This window comes from Hyla sarda (assembly GCF_029499605.1).
Source record: "Hyla sarda isolate aHylSar1 chromosome 1 unlocalized genomic scaffold, aHylSar1.hap1 SUPER_1_unloc_7, whole genome shotgun sequence".
Taxonomy (NCBI): Eukaryota; Metazoa; Chordata; class Amphibia; order Anura; family Hylidae; genus Hyla; species Hyla sarda.
In genome coordinates, this window is record NW_026607593.1 from 209,241 (window position 1) to 232,459 (window position 23,219).

The 23,219-nt window shown below is 45.0% G+C and overlaps 2 protein-coding genes across 3 annotated transcripts in view; both read left to right on the plus strand.

Moving 5' to 3' along the window:
* Positions 1-7,627, plus strand: part of LOC130298254 (oocyte zinc finger protein XlCOF22-like) — a 30,552-nt gene extending 22,925 nt beyond the window's left edge. For both annotated transcript variants that reach the window (XM_056551178.1, XM_056551179.1), the window contains exon 3: positions 4,929-7,627. In XM_056551178.1, the coding sequence (XP_056407153.1) occupies positions 4,929-6,286 (1,358 nt within the window). In that variant the 3' untranslated portion in view covers positions 6,287-7,627. The remainder of the gene's footprint in view (positions 1-4,928) is intronic.
* LOC130298252 (zinc finger protein 850-like) overlaps positions 1-23,219 on the plus strand; it is a 411,906-nt gene that overhangs the window by 201,417 nt on the left and 187,270 nt on the right. The gene's annotated exons all lie outside the window — the stretch shown is intronic.

Below are 23,219 nucleotides of genomic sequence, written 5' to 3' on the forward strand. Positions count from 1 at the left end.
CTTCAGGAAGTGTTCGGTACTAGCACAGTACAGGCAGAGATTCTCCATGCGGCGTCGTGTCCTCTCATGAGGTGTCAGGCGAGACCGGTCGACCTGCATAGCCTCCACGGCGGGAGGCACAGGAACAGATTGCAGGGGACCAGAGGAGAGAGGAGCCGGGGAGAAGAAACGCCTCGTGCGAACAGAGTCCATATCCTGGCGGAGCTCCTGACGCCTTTCGGAAAAACGCATGTCAATGCGAGTGGCTAGGTGAATGAGTTCATGTAGATTAGCAGGGATTTCTCGTGCGGCCAGAACATCTTTAATGTTGCTGGATAGGCCTTTTTTAAAGGTCGCGCAGAGTGCCTCATTATTCCAGGATAATTCTGAAGCAAGAGTACGGAATTGTACGGCATACTCGCCAACGGAAGAATTACCCTGGACCAGGTTCAACAGGGCAGTCTCAGCAGAAGAGGCTCGGGCAGGTTCCTCAAAGACACTTCGAATTTCCGAGAAGAAGGAGTGTACAGAGGCAGTGACGGGGTCATTGCGGTCCCAGAGCGGTGTGGCCCAAGACAGGGCTTTTCCAGACAGAAGGCTGACTACGAAAGCCACCTTAGACCTTTCAGTGGGGAACTGGTCCGACATCATCTCCAAGTGCAATGAACATTGGGAAAGAAAGCCACGGCAAAACTTAGAGTCCCCATCAAATTTATCCGGCAAGGATAGTCGTAGTCCAGAAGCGGCCACTCGCTGCGGAGGAGGTGCAGGAGCTGGCGGAGGAGATGATTGCTGAAGCTGTGGTAGTAACTGCTGTAGCATAACGGTCAGTTGAGACAGCTGTTGGCCTTGTTGCGCTATCTGTTGTGACTGCTGGGCGACCACCGTGGTGAGGTCAGCGACAACTGGCAGAGGAACTTCAGCGGGATCCATGGCCGGATCTACTGTCACGATGCCGGCTGGCAGGTAGTGGATCCTCTGTGCCAGAGAGGGATTGGCGTGGACCGTGCTAGTGGATCGGTTCTAAGTCACTACTGGTTTTCACCAGAGCCCGCCGCAAAGCGGGATGGTCTTGCTGCAGCGGTAGTGACCAGGTCGTATCCACTAGCAACGGCTCAACCTCTCTGGCTGCTGAAGATAGGCGCGGTACAAGGGAGTAGACAGAAGCAAGGTCGGACGTAGCAGAAGGTCGGGGCAGGCAGCAAGGATCGTAGTCAGGGGCAACGGCAGGAGGTCTGGAACACAGGCTAGGAACACACAAGGAAACGCTTTCACTGGCACGATGGCAACAAGATCCGGCGAGGGAGTGAAGGGGAAGTGAGGTGATATAGGGAAGTGCACAGGTGATAACACTAATTGGAACCACTGCGCCAATCAGCGGCGCAGTGGCCCTTTAAATCGCAAAGACCCGGCGCGCGCGCGCCCTAGGGAGCGGGGCCGCGCGCGCCGGGACAGGACTGACGGAGAGCGAGTCAGGTACGGGAGCCGGGGTGCGCATCGCGAGCGGGCGCTACCCGCATCGCGAATCGCATCCCGGCTGGAGGCGGTATCGCAGCGCCCCGGGTCAGTGGAACTGACCGGAGCGCTGCAGTGAGGAGAGTGTAGCGAGCGCTCCGGGGAGGAGCGGGGACCCGGAGCGCTCGGCGTAACAGTACCCCCCCCCTTGGGTCTCCCCCTCTTCTTGGAGCCTGAGAACCTGAGGACCAGACTTTTGTCCAGGATATTGTCCTCAGGTTCCCAGGACCTCTCTTCTGGACCACAACCCTCCCAATCCACTAAAAAGAAGGTTTTCCCTCTGACCTTTTTTGATGCTAAAATCTCTCCCCGGAGCGCTCGCTACACTCTCCTCACTGCAGCGCTCCGGGGAGGAGCGGGGACCCGGAGCGCTCGGCGTAACAAGGAGACTATACACAGCGAGGAGAAGATTATCATGGAGACATTAGAGGGACTATACACAGCGAGGAGAAGATTATCATGGAGACATTACAGGAGACTATACACAGCGAGGAGAAGATTATCATGGAGACATTACAGGAGACTATACACAGCGAGGAGAAGATTATCATGGAGACATTACAGGACTATACACAGCGAGGAGAAGATTATCATGGAGACATTACAGGAGACTATACACAGCGAGGAGAAGATTATCATGGAGACATTACAGGAGACTATACACAGCGAGGAGAAGATTATCATGGAGACATTACAGGAGACTATACACAGCGAGGAGAAGATTATCATGGAGACATTACAGGAGACTATACACAGCGAGGAGAAGATTATTATGGAGACATTACAGGAGACTATACACAGCGAGGAGAAGATTATCATGGAGACATTACAGGACTATACACAGCGAGGAGGAGATTATCATGGAGACATTACAGGAGACTATACACAGCGAGGAGAAGATTATCATGGAGACATTACAGGAGACTATACACAGCGAGGAGAAGATTATCATGGAGACATTACAGGAGACTATACACAGCGAGGAGAAGATTATCATGGAGACATTACAGGAGACTATACACAGCGAGGGGAAGATTATCATGGAGACATTACAGGAGACTATACACAGTGAGGAGAAGATTATCATGGAGACATTACAGGAGACTATACACAGCGAGGAGAAGATTATCATGGAGACATTACAGGGACTATACACAGCGAGGAGAAGATTATCATGGAGATATTACAGGAGACTATACACAGCGAGGAGAAGATTATCATGGAGACATTACAGGGACTATACACAGCGAGGAGAAGATTATCATGGAGACATTACAGGAGACTATACACAGCGAGGAGAAGATTATCATGGAGACATTACAGGGACTATACACAGCGAGGAGAAGATTATCATGGAGATATTACAGGAGACTATACACGGCGAGGAGAAATTTATCATGGAGACATTACAGGAGACTATACACAGCGAGGAGAAGATTATCATGGAGACATTACAGGAGACTATACACAGCGAGGAGAAGATTATCATGGAGACATTACAGGAGACTATACACAGCGAGGAGAAGATTATCATGGAGACATTACAGGAGACTATACACAGCGAGGAGAAGATTATCATGGAGACATTACAGGACTATACACAGCGAGGAGAAGATTATCATGGAGACATTACAGGAGACTATACACAGCGAGGAGAAGATTATCATGGAGACATTACAGGAGACTATACACAGCGAGGAGAAGATTATCATGGAGACATTACAGGAGACTATACACAGCGAGGAGAAGATTATCATGGAGACATTACAGGAGACTATACACAGCGAGGAGAAGATTATCATGGAGACATTACAGGAGACTATACACAGCGAGGAGAAGATTATCATGGAGACATTACAGGAGACTATACACAGCGAGGAGAAGATTATCATGGAGACATTACAGGAGACTATACACAGTGAGGAGAAGATTATCATGGAGACATTACAGGAGACTATACACAGCGAGGAGAAGATTATCATGGAGACATTACAGGAATATACACAGCGAGGAGAAGATTATCATGGAGACATTACAGGAGACTATACACAGCGAGGAGAAGATTATCATGGAGACATTACAGGACTATACAAAGCGAGAAGATTATCATGGAGACATTACAGGAGACTATACACAGTGAGGAGAAGATTATCATGGAGACATTACAGGACTATACACAGCGAGGGGAAGATTATCATGGAGACATTACAGGAGACTATACACAGCGAGGAGAAGATTATCATGGAGACATTACAGGAGACTATACACAGCGAGGAGAAGATTATCATGGAGACATTACAGGAGACTATACACAGCGAGGAGAAGATTATCATGGAGACATTACAGGAGACTATACACAGCGAGGAGAAGATTATCATGGAGATATTACAGGAGACTATACACAGCGAGGAGAAGATTATCATGGAGACATTACAGGAGACTATACACAGCGAGGAGAAGATTATCATGGAGACATTACAGGAGACTATACACAGCGAGGAGAAGATTATCATGGAGACATTACAGGAGACTATACACAGCGAGGAGAAGATTATCATGGAGACATTACAGGACTATACACAGCGAGGGGAAGATTATCATGGAGACATTACAGGAGACTATACACAGCGAGGAGAAGATTATCATGGAGACATTACAGGACTATACACAGCGAGGGGAAGATTATCATGGAGACATTACAGGAGACTATACACAGCGAGGAGAAGATTATCATGGAGACATTACAGGAGACTATACACAGCGAGGGGAAGATTATCATGGAGACATTACAGGAGACTATACACAGCGAGGAGAAGATTATCATGGAGACATTACAGGAGACTATACACAGCGAGGAGAAGATTATCATGGAGACATTACAGAAGACTATACACAGCGAGGAGAAGATTATCATGGAGACATTACAGGAGACTATACACAGTGATCATTAACACAAGGTAGGATGATGATTGTTCCATTGTGTAATGATCTGGACAAGATTTAACAAAAATATATAAACATTTTAACCCCTTAATGACTTATGATTTTTATTTACCTCATGGGGCAGTTAAGGGTGTATGGGGTGGCCCCGGGACCTGTGCCCCCTCTGTACCTGTTGGATCTTGGCCACATTCTTCAGCTGAGGGTGGCTGCTAATAGCTGACACAGAGCAATCTCTGATGCTGGATATTAACCACTTATATGCTACAGTCAAAGCTGACATCAGCATTTATACAGCCTTACTGAGAATCATTGGTGGTGCAATACAGTGTAAGATCGGTCCCACAAAAACAAGCTCTTAAACCCAGTGTAGATGGGAAAAGAAAAGAGTTTAGGCTGGGAGGAGAGGAGGGAAAAAAAAGAAAAACACAAAAGCTTAAATATCCTGGGATGTTAAGGGTTAATACTGATAAAATCTGTTTTATTCTTGGCAGATTCTTGTACCAGGAGATCAGAGGAGAATCTTATATCTTCAGATTACAAAGCAGATGATGATATCACACAAGATACATATGAAGAACATTCCATTATCCCAGATACACCCTCAGCCCTTCACAGCCAAGATCTGTCATCTCATCCTTATATACAGGTCCTGTCATCTCATTCATCACAGGATGTTCAGCAAAAAAACGGTCACAGAAGGGATGTTGGACATCAACGAGCTCATACAGAAAAGAAACCATATTCATGCTCAGAATGTGGGAAATGTTTTCCTTTTAAATCACGTCTTGTTGTACATCAAAGAAATCACACAGGAGAGAAGCTATTTTCATGCTCAGAATGTGGGAAATGTTTTCCTTTTAAATCCGGTCTTGTTGTACATCAAAGAACTCACACAGGAGAGAAGCCAATTTCATGCTCAGAATGTGGAAAATGTTTTACTCGGAAATCACATCTTATTCAACATCAAAGAACTCACACAGAAGAGAAGCCATTTTCATGCTCAGAATGTGGAAAATGTTTTACTCGGAAATCACATCTTATTCAACATCAAAGAACTCACACAGGAGAGAAGCCATTTTCATGTTCAGAATGTGGGAAATGTTTTACTTTAAAATCAAGTCTTGTTCAACATCAAAGTGCTCACACAGGAGACAAGCCATTTTCATGTTCAGAATGTGGGAAATGTTTTACTCTGAAACCAAATTTTATTAAACATCAAAGAACTCACACAGAAGAGAAGCCATTTTCATGCTCAGAATGTGGGAAATGTTTTACTGTAAAATCAAGTCTTGTTCAACATCAAAGAGCTCACACAGGAGAGAAGCCATTTTCATGTTCAGAATGTGGGAAATGTTTTACTGTAAAATCAAGTCTTGTTCAACATCAAAGAGCTCATACAGGAGACAAGCCATTTTCATGTTCAGAATGTGGGAAATGTTTTACTGTAAAATCAAGTTTGGTTCAACATCAAAGAACACACACAGGAGATAAGCCATATTCATGTTCAGAATGTGGGAAATGTTTTACTTTTAAATCCGGTCTTGTTGTACATCAAAAAACTCACACAGGAGACAAGCCATTTTCATGTTCAGAATGTGGGAAATGTTTTACTCTGAAACCAAATCTTATTCAACATCAAAAAACTCACACAGAAGAGAAGCAATTTTCATGCTTAGAATGTGGGAAATGTTTTACTCAGCAATCACATCTTATTCGACATCAAAGAACTCACACAGGAGAGAAGCCATTTTTATGTTCAGAATGTGGGAAATGTTTTGCTCTGAAATCAAGTCTTGTTGTACATCAAAGAACTCACACAGGAGAGAAGCCAATTCAGAGCAGTAAATGATGCAGATAACACATCTATATATTATCCATGTACATAGGATATCTGACATTTATACATATATCATATGCTGCATCTCCAAACTTGTTACCAATGGTTAATAAAAGTTTTCTTTCTTATATTATTTATTATTCTTATAATCATCTCCGCACACTGGACTTATAATAAATGTAATATTGTCCCTGCCGTTGTATATAGGGAATGTAACGCGTCAGTGTTGTCCCCGCCCCCTTCTCATTATGATTATAGAGACTTTAATTCAAGGCATCAGACAGGATCCGCGCGTCTCCCTTGAAGACCGTCTCTTCTGAACATAAGACGCTGCAGATACTTTTATTTATCACAAACCCTAGACGAGCGTTTCCCGTCTTGACGTCTATTTTCCGTCTCAAATCTTAAAATCCATTTTTCTATATGAGAAGTCGTCAATATCTCAGCGTCCCCCGGGTTCAGTAAACATCGGTGTAATTCTTTTCCTTTTCTTTTTCCTCCCCGGGGTATAAAATCCCTAGAGATCTGATCACATCTGGTACAAGATCTCTTTACTTTACACTTTGCGCCATTATTACACAGATTGAAGACCCAGTTACACGCTCGTAAATTCCCATATATGTCGTGGATTGGAAGGAAAAAGATTCTTAAATCTTATAATTACCAAAAATACTATTTGCTACAGTCCGTCCCTATCATAGTACGGAATTGTTATTTTTCTTCTATCCGATGGTTATTTTGTAATTTTGTTATGATTCAGAAGAGACCACGTGTCCCGTATAGACGCTCACCCTGAAGACATTAGACGGCGGTTTTGTGTTTCCGGATTTACACACTTATTATAAATCTTTTCCTTCGTCTGGATTATTAGAGCTCGTTAGCTCTTCTTTTTCTCATCCTCCCCTTTATATTCCTCCTCATGTGGATATGGAATTCTCCTCAGTCCCTCCTTCTATAGGGCCCATTTTGTGGCCCCCGCACTCCTCCTTGGCCTCTCTAGTTCTTTCCTCTTTTATATATAACTTTGTCGGTATTACGAGACTGCTCTACGACTGATTCTGATTTCCCTTCTCCCCTAACCCCACTTTCTTTATACCCTATGGTTATTACTAAACACATTTTCCCTATTCCCCTTTGTGGGAACGTTTACATTCTTTTACGTTACGAGATTTATATTCTTCTACTAAGACTTTGGCCATAGAGGAATCTCAGGCTTTCTGGGGTTTTATAAGTAAATTTATCTTTACTCTCCAATGTTTTAAGCATTATACTAACATACGTCCCCAAAATTGGTTAGAGAGATTGTATTTATTTCCTAAATAATAATACTATCTAAGCTTTATTCTTATTTGATTTCTTCTGCTCCTAATAGTAACCAAAATGCATCTTATATGAGAAGAGGAGCTGAATATCCAACTCTCTGAAGAACAGTGCGGATTTATCTCTAGTGCTCATGTGGCTTCTCCCCTGTATTCGTGAACAGGAAAGTTCATATAAGTTATATTGTCGGGGGTATGGGACTCCTCTCATTTTTTTTAAAGTATTTATTTATTAAATTTTGCAAAAAATAAAGAAAGTGCAACATACAACCAGAGTCTCTGTAGGTCCATAAGACAACTCCATCACAATGACATGGATACGACAACAGAGTGGCAATCAAACACATAGGGAAGGAGCATCTCTGGCACCGTCCAGAGAGACCCAACACACAAGCATACATTCACACTACCACACATCCCAGTGACTCCGACCCCCTCCCAGAAGGATGGAAGGTCACCCGACACATCCAGTAAAAGCCAAGGAGTCCACACCTTATCAAACTTCCTCGGGCACCTACGACTCTTATACAAAGCTTGGTATAATGGGACATATTTATTTACCATATTCACCCACGTCATCACAACCACTTTATGGCACAAAATATTGAAAAACGGATCAGTGTACATCTATGCGCACCAGAGACCACCTCATTGAGGACTCCCAGCAGGCATATTACCAGGGTAAGCAAGAAATCTAGATTGTCTGCCAAAAACCCCATCACCTCCCTCGAAAAGGAGGCTGTAACAGGACACTCCCAAATCACATGTAGAAAAGTACCTACCTCAGCAGAACAACGAAAACATAAATGCGATGAAGACAACTCTATACATTTCAGCTTAGCAGGTGTATAATATAACCGCAAAACATACCGTGATTGAATCAGCATATCTCTGCTACTCATCACCATTGAGTTATATGAGCCCTCAACTTCCTTCCACTGGCCCTAAGACAGATCAGGGATATCAGCCACCCATTTATGATAAGCATTCGCAAATGGGCTAGGCTCTAGAGTCTGGAGAAGAGCATAGGAGCCAAACTGCGCCTGGACCGCTTGTTGAAGCTGAAGATACCTATAAAAGACACTGCCAGGGATATCATATCTGTCCTTCATTTCCGCAAAGGAGAGGAAAACCTGATCCTCCCGGAACAAGTGAAGCACAAATCTGACTCCATGAGAACCCCAAAAGCCGGCCTCCTGTAACACATGTAGGTGAGCTAAATTTACATTCCTCCACAAGGGTGCCCTAGGAGTTGCCAACGGTTGCGGAAACCTGCTCGACACCACGGACCACACCTTAGCTATAGTTTGCAAGGGAAGGGGATAAGAGGAGCCAGAATGATACCTGTAGAGTGAGTTAGTGAGAGCTTCATACAAACTCATCAGGGCTCCAGCCAAGGCAGTCGCCGAGTTCGACAGATCCAGGTCAATCCACCATGCTGCATAGACCAACTGAGAGGCAAGAAAATAGTTAGACATCGGGAGAAGCTAATCCACCATGCCTTTTAGGAGCTTGAAGGAGAGCCCGACCGAGTCTGGGAGACCTCCCCTGCCAATAGAAGGATCAGCACCACACAAAGTATTAAAATACAGGGTGGGCCATTGGATACACCTTAAACAATTGGGAATGGTTGGTAATATTAATTTCCTGCTTGTGGCACAGTAGTATATGTGACTGGGGAAACTTTTCAAGATGGGTGGTGACCATGGCGGCCATTTTGAAGTCAGCCATTTTGAATCCAACTTTTGTTTTTTCAATAGGAAGAGGGTCATGTGACACATCAAAATTATTGGGAATTTCACAAGAAAAACAATGATGTGCTTGGTTTTAACATAACTTTATTCTTTCATGAGTTATTTACAAGTTTCTGACCACTTATAAAATGTTTTCAATGTGCTGCCCATTGTGTTGGATTGTCAATGCAACCCTCTTCTCCCACTCTTCACACACTGATAGCAAAACCGCAGGAGAAATGCTAGCACAGGCTTCCAGTATCCGTAGTTTCAGGTGCTGCACATCTCGTATCTTCACAGCATAGACAATTGCCTTCAGATGACCCCAAAGATAAAATTCTAAGGGGGTCAGATCGGGAGACCTTGGGGGCCATTCAACTGTCCCACGACGACCAATCCACTTTCCAGGAAACTGTTCATCTAGGAATGCTCGGACCTGACACCCATAATGTGGTGGTCACCATCTTCAGTGCATAAAGAGGGAAACACCATCATGTAGCAATTTTGCATATCCAGTGTCCTTGAGGTTTCCATTGATGAAGAATGGCCCCACTATCTTTGTGCCCCATATACCACACCATACTATCAATTTTTGTGTTCCAACAGTCTTGGAGGGATCTATCCAAAGTGGGTTAGTGTCAGACCAATAGCAGTGGTTTTGTTTGTTAACTTTACCATTCACATAAAAGTTTGCCTCATCACTGAACAAAATCTGAGTTTTTCCAGCAAGATGGTGCACCACCACATTATGGGTGTCAGGTCCGAGCATTCCTAGATGAACAGTTTCCTGGAAAGTGGATTGGTCATTGTGGGCCAGTTGAATGGCCCCCAAGGTCTCCCGATCTGACCCCCTTAGACTTTTATCTTTGGGGTCATCTGAAGGCAATTGTCTTTGCTTTGAAGATACGAGATGTGCAGCACCTGAAACTACGGATACTGGAAGCCTGTGCTAGCATTTCTCCTACGGTGTTGCTATCAGTGTGTGAAGAGTGGGAGAAGAGGGTTGCATTGACAATCCAGCACAATGGGCAGCACATTGAACACATTTTATAAGTGGTCAGAAACTTGTAAATAACGCTTGAAAGAATAAAGTTACGTTAATACCAAGCACATCATTGTTTTTCTTGTGAAATTCCCAATAAGTTTGATGTGTCACATGACCCTCTTCCTATTGAAAAAACAAAAGTTGGATTCAAAATGTCCGACTTCATAATGGCCGCCATGGTCACCACCCATCTCGAAAAGTTTCCCCCCTCACATATACTAATGTGCCACAAGCAGGAAGTTAATATCACCAATCATTCCCATTTTATTAAGTTGTATCCATTAAAATGGCCCACCCTGTACTTCCTGGGGGGGGGGGGGGGGGGTCACAGGAACCAGATGGAAGAGATAGAGGAATTTAGGCAGATAAATAATTTAAAAAATATTAATCCTTCCAGCTAGGGAGGGAGGACCAGGCATTCAACCTATCTACCGTGGAAAACAAAAGTGGGTCTAAATTCAGGGACACAATCTGTCAGAGATGCAGTAACCTCTACCCCAAGATATCTAAATCAGGAAACCACTTGCACCCCTGCTGGGAGAGAAGAGGAAAGAGAAATGTCAGGTGAGAAGGCCACGAGAGAGAATTTGCCCCCAATTAACCCGCAAACCCGAAATGGAACTAAACCTACCTAGCAAGTAAATCAGAGAAACTAGTGAACCCCCGGCATCTGCCAAATAAACTACGGTGTCATCGGCATAGACAGAAACCTCCACAATGGATTCCCTGGGGATGACTCAGATAGTGGGATCTCTATGTATAGCCACTGCTAAGGGCTTAATTGGCAGCGCAAAAAGGAAGGGGATAGGGGGCACCCTTGTTTAGTCCCCCGGTCCAATAAAAAGGGGGAAGAAACATCTAAGTTAGTACAAATACGGGCCCTGGGGCAATCATACAACAAGCGGACCCAGGCACAAATCCTAGGGCCAAACACTCCCAAGACCTCCCGGAGATATGGCCACAGTACAGAATCAAAAGTTTTATAGACAAAAGACTAGAGATGAGTGAACTTTTCAAATATTTGATTCGGACGATTTACCGAATTTTCCGAAAAAGTTTGTTTAGATCCGAAATTTTTTGTGGCGAATCTATATTAAAAAAGGCTATTTCTAGCCTACATACAGCCTCTATAGGGGTATAGAACACTTTGATGTGTTCTAAAACGCATATGGAGTGTGCTGGAGTGAAATAATACTGTTATTCAGAATAACATGCAGAAAAATCAGCAGTGTTCGGTACAAATCCTATGGAACTAAAAACGGACCCTTTATCTACCAAACACCGCTGGAAGCTGCCGCCCACCCTCTATTTGGTCATTTATATGTTTCAATGTGTTTTCATGTTGTGTTCTGGGATGGAGATTGTCTCTGTCCTGGGAGATAATTGGATTTCTTCATCCTGGGAGATAATTGGATTTCTTCCCCGTTTTCTGGGGGATAGAGAGGAGGGAGGTATGGGTAAGGGGGGAAGGGCTTATGTTGAAGCCACTGCGATTGGCTACTGTCCACTATGTTTTACAGTCTTCCATCAGGTCCCCTAGGGGAGTGTCCACCTGGTGGAGACCTGCATAAATACCGGGCAGGTAGCCCCATTAAAGTCATTCCTGTTTGACCCTCAAGACAGAGCTGGTCTCGTTTGTGGGGGGAATTACTATTGGGACAGTGCTTTCGTTATTTCTAGCTATGGAAGGAGTTAGACTGATTTGCTGATCGGGAGCGGCCGCGTTCGTATCCTCCAGTCGGGAGTTGGACGATCAGCTGGAACCAACCTGCGTTCCTGGAGAAGGGGATCATTCCAAGCGGCGACTTCCTCTACCTGTCGGGGAGTGTCGTAACAATTGGTGGCAGCGGCGGGATGAATCCCATCGCCCAGAAGGCCAGCTACACATCCCAGGATGGAAATTTGTGGGTAAATGAAGAAAAGTAGTCCAGCAGTCCCTTAAAACGTAGATCCTTTATTTCGCTTTTCTTTAAAAGTACAGAGCACACACCATCCACCTTCACCTGGTCAGCAAACAACTCCTATGGACGCGTTTCGAACGCATGCGCGTTCTTGATCACCACACCACCTGTGTGTTCCTCACCTCCTAAATACCAAATTCAAGAGGGAGGAGCACCAGCTTCAAGAAGACTTATGTAAAACACCATTTGTGTACTTTAAAACTTCTTACAAAAACAGGTAATTATTAAAACTAACTAATGCATGAAAAACTAAATGAATGAATGGAACAGAGGAAAAATTGAATTGTCTAATTCTGCACGGTGTGTTTTATGAACCTGCACCTCTTAAAGGAAGACGAGATCCTGGCAGGTCTTTTGGCACAAGGAGTGGCTGTAGTGCCAAAAAAAGCTAACAATCTAAAGGATAGTTTATCCCCGAGCTTAGTTGTTTCAGAAACGCAGTGTGTGAACACATGGCTAAGACACAAAGGTTTCTTTAAGTGCGGAGCAAATCGGTGCAAACTATGCAATGTTGCAAGGGTTTGCAAAGATTTTACTGTCAGCACTGACAATCTCAGATATGAAATCAAACAGTACATCAATTGCAATACGACCAATGTCGTGTATGCAATTGAATGCACTGCCTGCAACTTAAAATAAGTGGATGCACCTCACGTCCCTTAAAAATCAGGATCCGCGAGCATCTATATGACGCGGTCAAAATGGAAGACAATAGAAATAAATCGGGTGCATCCACACATTTCGTACAGGCACACAATGGAAATATAAGTAACTTTATAGCATATGGCATTGAGAAGGTTAAAAAACCCATAAGAGGTGGTGACATACAAAGAAAATTGTTCAACCGTGAGGCCTTCTGGCAGTACACGCTGTGCACTAGAGTACCGCACGGTCTGAATATACGGAAGGAATTAATGTTGCATTATTAAAAATTACATCTAGCAAATTATTGTGAACGAAAACATAACCAGTATTTTTCAGAACCAGTACACACAGTGCGTTAGTTGTCAATTCTGCAGTCGGTGTAGAATACACACAACCTTAATTGGTCGATTCATAAAACACACCGTGCAGAATTAGACAATTCAATTTTTCCTCTGTTCCATTCATTCATTTAGTTTTTCATGCATTAGTTAGTTTTAATAATTACCTGTTTTTGTAAGAAGTTTTAAAGTACACAAATGGTGTTTTACATAAGTCTTCTTGAAGCTGGTGCTCCTCCCTCTTGAATTTGGTATTTAGGAGGTGAGGAACACACAGGTGGTGTGGTGATCAAGAACGCGCATGCGTTCGAAACGCGTCCATAGGAGTTGTTTGCTGACCAGGTGAAGGTGGATGGTGTGTGCTCTGTACTTTTAAAGAAAAGCGAAATAAAGGATCTACGTTTTAAGGGACTGCTGGACTACTTTTCTTCATTTACCCACAAGTTTCAAGCCTGGCCGGGCTCGAGTCCTTGCAGACCGTGGAGGAGGTGAGCTGAGAGAACTTTCTTTTTTATTCATTTGTTATGCATTTTGGCTGACTTTCGAGCTCCCTCTGAAGACCACACCTACATCGAAATTTCACATATCAGAGCACCACACACCTCACTGAAGACGCCAGCACAAACACTCCATTTTCTCTCCTCCTCATTGCTAGCCAACAAGGCAAAAAGTATATACTGCTATAATATGGCGACGGGACAGCAGAACAAACGCAATCGCAAAGAAAAAGCTGCTGAATTGTTCTCCTCGTCCGCACAGCAGGAGCAAACGGAGGTGAATTTTAAAGTTCTATTGCATGATTTGGAAAAATTACTCTCACAGGAAACAAGAGTTTGGTGGGATCAAGCAACTCTAAGCAATTATCTAAGCCAAGAAATGATACCGAGAGGATTAAGAGTAAAAAAAATCCCAACCACAATCTACTGTGATGAGATGTTGCAGGAGTGGAACCAGGCACTCACGGTATGCTCAAAAACTCTTATCAATGTCATCACTAAATATGAAGCAATCAAACTGGATGATCTGAAAATTGACATAGACAAAACTAGAGAAGAAGTGGAAAAATATAAAAACTTACCGGACTATGATTTATTTCTGGAAAAAATCAATGATAGAGTGGAAAAACTTGAGAATTTCATAATGGAAACAAAAAAAGTCAAATACAAAAGGGATACTAAGGATTACACGTTAAATCAAGTATATGATTGGCACAAATGGGAAAAAAATGACAATGTTCCCAGATCCATCCTGAAAAGGGGTGGACATAAAAAGAAGCCGCGTAATCATCCTAAAGTAACCTTCAGCTCTACAGAAGTAGATACAGATGATGCAGAAAGCACAGGATCAGAAAGTTCCACGTCACAATTTAAAAGAAACATCCCTTATCAACACAAATCAAAAAACTGGAAGGGCAAAAAAGGAAAAAAACCAGACGGGCCGGACGCAAACATAGAAGAAGAAATCGCAGAACAAACACTACAGACCCGGAGCAGGGTGAAAAAAGTAGCGTCTTAAATTTATCATCAAAGGATTTAAGTCCAGAACACATTGAAGTATTAGCCCTTGGTTTAAATTTTGCACCTACCAATAATTTCAATGTTTTCCACACTCTAACAGAAATCAATAAATTTGTTCGGAATTTAACAGTCAAACGTCACTTCCATAATCCAGAAGATGAATCAGTCCTGACACAGGATCAACAAACCAGTAACTCATATTCCACACTGATGTTTTCTGAACAGTTGGCACTAAAGGCACTTGAGGATCTTAACATGGAAAATGAAGAGCAAACAAGGGACATTGAGAAAAATAAACATCACAAAATCAAAAATCCATATTTTTATCCGGTACAAGCGAGAACAGAAGGAATGGACAAATTTCAGGAAGCCATAGAAAGAGATCTCACGGACTTACAAACAAAATTAAACACAAACAGTTACAAGCACAATAATTTAAGTAAAGTACATAGATTAGCCTTAAAAGACCTCCAAGAAGACAAATCGATTGTAATTCGAATGTCAGACAAGGGGGGCATGGTAACTGTTATGAATAAGAAAGATTATGTAACACAGATAAAAAAAATGCTTTCCGATGATCAAACATATGTTAAACTTGGAGCAGATCCAACTGCCAAATTCACCAAAGAGTTAAACATTCTTCTCAGTGAGGGAATAGCCTTAAATGTGCTCAGTGAGAGAGAAAAAGAGTATCTTCTGGGTGATAATCCTGTCATGCCCATCCTGTACACCTTACCTAAAACGCATAAGGGAGTGTTGCCACCTCCGATGCGCCCCATTGTATCCAGTCGAGGATCCTTGCTAGAGAGATTATCTCTCTGGCTGGATCAAATGCTCCAGCCACTTGTCCGCCGTGTGCCGGGGTACCTACAAGATTCTAGGGATGTATTACATAATCTGAAAGATTTGCAGTGGCAGCCTGGGTGGTGTTGGCTCACTTGCGATGTGGTATCGTTATACACTTGCATACCCTGGCCGGTAGCCATAAGAGCCTTAGAACACCATCTAGAATGTCACAGCAACTATACAAACGATTTGTGTGAATTTATTAAGCAAGTTACATGGTTTCTAATGTCACATAATTTTTTCAGTTTTGACAATCAATTTTACATTCAGTGTAGTGGAGTGTCAATGGGGGCCAGACATTCCCCCTCATTGGCTAACCTCACTATGTCTTATTGGGAAGAGATCACCATCTTCTCAAGCCACAATCCCTTTGTCACCCATGTACAGTGGTATGGAAGATTCATAGATGACCTTCTCCTCATTTGGAGAGGAGATATGTCTTCCATACCACTGTACATGGAATACTTAAATGACAACCAGTTTAATTTAAGGTTCACACAACATGTCGATTCAGTCACAGTTAATTTTTTGGATTTACAGCTCACAGGCATACCAGGACAGACAATACAAAGTTCCACATTTCGCAAACCCACATCAGGAAATACCATTTTACGGGCCAATAGTAACCATCCCATACAAACCATTAGAGCTATTCCAGTCGGAGAACTCACCAGGTTAAAGCGCAATTGCACTTCACATTCCATATTCCAGGAAGAGGCAAAACAATTAAAGGACAGGCTTATGAAAAGAGGCTACAGCCACACACAATTTAATAGAGCCATGAAAATTGTCCAAAATAAAAATCGAGAAAATCTTGTGACAAATAATAAGAAAACAAAGTACAATAACACAACACAAAAACCGGTACTTGCAATCACACACAATCCATACTTCAAAAATATTCGTGGATTAATCTACAAAAACCTGCACCTCTTAAAGGAAGACGAGATCCTGGCAGGTCTTTTGGCACAAGGAGTGGCTGTAGTGCCAAAAAAAGCTAACAATCTAAAGGATAGTTTATCCCCGAGCTTAGTTGTTTCAGAAACGCAGTGTGTGAACACATGGCTAAGACACAAAGGTTTCTTTAAGTGCGGAGCAAATCGGTGCAAACTATGCAATGTTGCAAGGGTTTGCAAAGATTTTACTGACAGCACTGACAATCTCAGATATGAAATCAAACAGTACATCAATTGCAATACGACCAATGTCGTGTATGCAATTGAATGCACTGCCTGCAACTTAAAATATGTAGGATGCACCTCACGTCCCTTAAAAATCAGGATCCGCGAGCATCTATATGACGCGGTCAAAATGGAAGACAATAGAAATAAATCGGGTGCATCCACACATTTCGTACAGGCACACAATGGAAATATAAGTAACTTTATAGCATATGGCATTGAGAAGGTTAAAAAACCCATAAGAGGTGGTGACATACAAAGAAAATTGTTCAACCGTGAGGCCTTCTGGCAGTACACGCTGTGCACTAGAGTACCGCACGGTCTGAATATACGGAAGGAATTAATGTTGCATTATTAAAAATTACATCTAGCAAATTATTGTGAACGAAAACATAACCAGTATTTTTCAGAACCAGTACACACAGTGCGTTAGTTGTCAATTCTGCAGTCGGTGTAGAATACACACAACCTTAATTGGTCGATTCATAAAACACACCGTGCAGAATTAGACAATTCAATTTTTCCTCTGTTCCATTCATTCATTTAGTTTTTCATGCATTAGTTAGTTTTAATAATTACCTGTTTTTGTAAGAAGTTTTAAAGTACACAAATGGTGTTTTACATAAGTCTTCTTGAAGCTGGTGCTCCTCCCTCTTGAATTTGGTATTTAGGAGGTGAGGAACACACAGGTGGTGTGGTGATCAAGAACGCGCATGCGTTCGAAACGCGTCCATAGGAGTTGTTTGCTGACCAGGTGAAGGTGGATGGTGTGTGCTCTGTACTTTTAAAGAAAAGCGAAATAAAGGATCTACGTTTTAAGGGACTGCTGGACTACTTTTCTTCATTTACCCACAAGTTTCAAGCCTGGCCGGGCTCGAGTCCTTGCAGACCGTGGAGGAGGTGAGCTGAGAGAACTTTCTTTTTTATCCAGGATGGAAATGCAGTATGGAGAATTAAGGCGGGCTACCCTTAAAGATATATTGGAAATCAGAGGACGATCAGCGAGTAATCTCAAGAAAAGAGAGATTATTGCCATATTATTGGAAATGGATGCGGCACAGGGAATGGAGAGAGCTAATGTGCCTGGCATACTGAATTTAACACCCGAGGAGGTACAATTTAACCGGGCAGTCCAGATAAGGCTGGCACACTTTGGCCCCAACCCTGCAGCAGATATTGTAGTGCAGGTGCAAGCAGCAGTAGCAGCACAGCAGGCGCCTCAGGGAAGAGGACCCGCAGCCGCAGAGGTACCCAATAAAAATATTGGAAGGAGGAGGGTACCCTTTGCTGCATTTAAAAATTTTGTTGAATCAGAAGGAGAGATTGACGAGTTCCTGGCTGATTTTGAAAGGCAGTGTGCCTTGCACCAGGTACCCGCAGAAGAATGGGTCACCATCCTTTCTGGGAAGTTATCCGGCCGGGCCAGTGAGGCGTTGTGGGCCATCCCAGAGGAGGAAATCACAAGTTACCGGGCAGTAAAGGATGCCCTTTTGGCCAGATACGCTGTAACCCCTGAGGCGTACCGGTGGCAATTCCGGGACACTAACAAACAAGCTGGCAATTCCTATGTGGAGTGGGCATGCAGACTACACCGCACCGCAGCCCACTGGATGGCAGGGTGCCAAGCGGTAACTGGGGAAGAGGTGCTACAAGTGTTTTTGTTGGAGCACTGCTTTGATCGTTTACCTGCAGGAGTCAGAGAGTGGGTTAGGGACCGCAAACCCGCTACCTTACCCGAAGCTGCTCGTCTGGCTGAGGAGTACACAGATGCACGGAAGCTGGACCAGGAAACAACCAAGGTCCCTACCCGAGTGGAGTACAAACCGGCAGCACCTCCAACCTCTACTGTGTATCACCCCCCAGCGCAACGCAACCCCACGATGCCACCAGCGAACAATTATGTTCAACCAGCCCGATTGATTGCCCGGGATTACTCCCAGCCTATCCGGTGCTATGGGTGCAAACAATTGGGGCACAAGAGACCAGAGTGCCCGTTGAGCAATTCCAACCAAGCCCAGTCATGGAGAAGACCAGCCGGCAGAAATCAGCAGCTACCCCAATCCTCCACTCACTGTCTTGAGCAGGAGGAAGTTTGGGGTATACTACATGAGGCAGATCCAGTACAAGCAGCCCAGCAGGATAACCATCAACAGCACAGGCAGACCTTTAAACTGAATGGCAAAATGGTCACTGGTCTGAGAGACACCGGAGCCACTATGACCCTGCTTCAAAAGAACCTGGTTTCGGAACACCAACTTACTGGAAATACAGTAGCAGTGAGGGTAGCAGGAGGCGCCGTGTTCCGCCTACCTCTTGCCCGGGTTCATTTGGATTGGGGAGCGGGCTCTGGACATGTGAATGTGGGGGTCATGAAAGACTTACCTGCAGATGTTTTGCTTGGGAATGACTTGGCCCCTTTGGTTTCCGCTTATGCTCCAATGGGACCTGTGGATGTTAACCCAGTGACTACCCGTGCTCAGACCCGTGCTGCTGGAACCAGCTCACCTGCTGTTGAGACCCTAACCTAGAACCGACCTTTGTTAGCTGGGATTCCCCGGAGGAGTTTGGGAGGGAAACCCAAGCAGATCTGACGCTCCAGAAGTACAGAGACAGGGCGGATACTGAAGAAGAAGGAGTAGATGGGGAGCGGTATGAGTGGGTGGGGGACAGGTTATATAGGATCCCTAAGCCTTCCCCAAGGAGTGTTGCCCCTCCGCCGAATCGACAGCTGGTAGTACCCGCAAAATAGCGGCAGGAGATTCTGCGGATAGGGCATGACGTTCCGCTAGTTGGACATCTAGGATCCCGCCGCACAGCCTATAGGATCCTGCAGAACTTCTTCTGGCCAAATTTCAATCAGGCTGTGCGGATATATTGTTGTACGTGTGACACTTGTCAATGGGTAGGAAAGCGGGGGGACCACCCAAGAGCTAGGCTTATTTCTATGCCCATCATTGGGGAGCCCTTTGCCCGCATAGCCGTTGACATTGTAGGTCCACTGGCCAGGGCTAGCCCATCCGGTAAGAAATATATTCTCACCGTGGTGGACTACGCCATACACTACCCAGAGGCAGTAGCGCTGTCTAATATAGAGGCAGAGACAGTTGCTGATGCTCTGGTTAGGATTTTTACCAGGGTTGGGTTCCCTAAGGAGATTCTCTCTGACCAGGGAACCCAATTTACCGCTGTGCTCACCCAACAACTGTGGAAGGTATGCGGCATTAAACCACTGCTTCGCTCAACTTATCATCCACAGACTAACGGTCTCTGTGAGCAATTTAATGGCACCCTCAAACAGATGTTGAGGACCTTTTCCGACACTTGCAGAGACTGGGAGCGATTCCTGCCTCATCTGTTGTTTTCCTACAGAGAGGTGCCCCAGGAATCTACTGGGTTCTCATCCTTTGAGTTGCTATATGGGAGAAGGGTCCGCGGGCCCCTAGATCTCAATAGAGGCCACTGGGAAGGGGAGACAGAGCAAGAAGGGACCCCCATAGTGCCGTATGTCCTGGAACTCCGGGACCGCATGGAGAAACTGTCTCTGATGGTAAGAGAAAATATCCAGGTGGCCCAGGGGAGACGGAAGAGGTGGTACGATCAGGGTGCCCGACAGTGAGTCTTTCAGGTTGGGCAGAAAGTGCTAGTGCTCAAACCTGTAAAGGCGACCAAGATGCAAGCATCTTGGCAGGGCCCGTATATGGTGTTAGCTCAGGTATGTGATACTACCTATCTTATAGCCAGCTGTTCAGATGAGAGGATCCAGCGATCCTTTCATGTGAACATGCTGAAGGAGTATCAGGAGAGACCGGAGGATATCGCTGCAGTATGTGCCCCTGCTGCAGACGATACAGAGAGTTTACCCTTACCAGATTTGTTAGAGAGGGACTCCCAGACTGACCTTACCAGCCTTGTACAGTTAGGTGACCGATTGAGCCCCATAGAGAAGGAACAGGCAAGACAGCTTCTGTGGGAGAAGCAGGCGACATTCTCCCAAGAGCCCGGCTACACTACCCTAGCTGTACATAAGGTAGAGACCCCTGGACAGAACTCTCTCCGACAACCCCCTTACCGTATCCCTGAAGCAGTCTGAGAAGGAATGCGGAAGGAGATACAGGAGATGACCCAGCTTGGGGTAATCGAACCCTCCGATAGCCCGTGGGCTTCGCCTGTAGTCTTGGTGCCTAAGAAGGATGGGACCACCCAGTTCTGTGTGGACTACAGGCGACTCAACGAGCGGACCACCATTGACGCCTACCCGATGCCCCGGGTAGATGAATTATTAGACCGCATTGCCAGGGGGCGCTATCTGACCACCATAGACCTGTGTAAAGGCTACTGGCAGATTCCCCTGACTGAGGATGCTATCCCCAAGTCGGCCTTCGTCACCCCATTTGGCTAGTACCAATTCAAGGTCATGCCATTTGGGATGAAGAATGCCCTGGCTACCTTCCAGCGATGGATTCCAGGAATTTGTAGGGGTAGTCCTGGACAAAGTTCGGGCCGCTGGCCTGACATTGATGCCAGAAAAGTTCCATTTAGGCATAGCTGAAGTGCAATACCTGGGTCACAGAGTGGGGTGTGGGAGCAAGAGACCCGAGCCAGCCAAGATAGAGGCAGTAGCTAACTGGCCCACACCTATCACTAAGACCTAGGTGCTAGCCTTCCTAGGGACAGCAGGGTACTATAGACGCTTTGTTCCCTACTACAGCACTATTGCTAAACCCCTGACTGACTTGACCAAGAAAAATCTCCCTAAGCAGGCCCTGTGGTCTCCAGCTTGTGAAGCTGAGTTCAAGCCCTTAAACAAGCTCTTATGAATGCCCCTGTCCTGAATGCCCCTGGATGCAGATGGATTGTTTCGGCAAACCAACTTTCTTACCACCTCCTAGTCCGGTCATCCCCAAGTTGACCCGCCAAAAGGGTCAAGCCGGGTCTATCGGAGTGTCCCACAAGGGGGAGCTGTGTGACGGATCCATCTGCTGGTTAACCTCTTGGCCCCAATTAGAACGTTGTGGTTAACCGCAGACACCTCTCCATTCCATTCGTACGGGTGGTCGTCGTTCGCCGACCACGAGGCGGCGGCCGTTTTTGGGACCCGAGGAAAAATCAGCAGTGTTCGGTACAAATCCTATGGAACTAAAAACGGACCCTTTATCTACCAAACACCGCTGGAAGCTGCCGCCCGCCTTCTTTTTCGTCATTTATATGTTTCAATGTGTTTTCTTGTTGTGTTCTGGGATGGCGATTGTCTCTGTCCTGGGAGATAATTGGCTTTCTTTGTCTTGGGAGATAATTGGATTTCTTTCCAGTTTTCTGGGGGATAGAGAGGAGGGAAGTATGGGTAAAGTGGGAAGGGCTTATGTTTAAGCCACCTCGATTGGCTACTGTCCACTATGTTTTACAGTCTTCCATCAGGTCCCCTAGGGGTGTGTCCACCTGGTGGAGACCTGCATAAATACCGGGCAGGTAGCCCTATTAAAGTCATTCCTGTTTGACCCTCAAGACGGAGCTGGTCTCGTTTGTGGGGGGGGAATTACTATTGGGACAGCGCTTTCGTTATTTCTAGCTATGGAAGGAGTACGACTGATTTGCTGATCGGGAGCGGCCGCATTCGTATCCTCCTCGGGAGTTGGACGGTCGGCTGGAACCAACCTGCGTTCCTGGAGAAGGGGATCATTCCAAGCGGCGACTTCCTCTACCTGTCGGGGAGTGTCGTAACAGTTCTTTCCCATGGTAAGGGTCCCCTTAATCAGAGTCACTTCATGCCCTTGGCTCTGATCCCTGTCTCCCCGTGGACGTTTATGACAAGAACCCTATTTCTTCTTCTATATTCTCTGCCAGTTATAATTGAAGTTGTATAAATTGTATAGTATATGTGATTGGTGATATATAAAACCTTAAGTCATGTGATACGTTTATCATGTGATATTTGTATAGAGTTATATGTTTGGACCTGCGAGTCATGTGATGTACCCATGATTCAATGGTCACAGGTAACTAAACAACTACCACCAATGAGCATTAGTCTAGCCCACACTATATAAAGGGCTGTACAGTGACCCCCCCGACATACGATGGCCCCCGACATATGATCAAATCGACATACGATGGCCTCTCAGAGGCCATCGCATGTCGATGTCAGCATCAACATACGATGCCGTTTTATGTCGGGGCCATCGCATTAAGTGCTATCCGGCAGCACAAAATGCTTAAGCTGCTGCCGGATAGCAGCTTAATGTTCCCCGTGTGTTGCGGTGAGTATTACTTACCCCTCCACGATGCTCCGGGGTGCCCTTCGGGTCCAGCGCTGGTCCTCCGGTGTCTTCTCGGCCCTCTCCGGTGACGTCAATACGCTGTTTT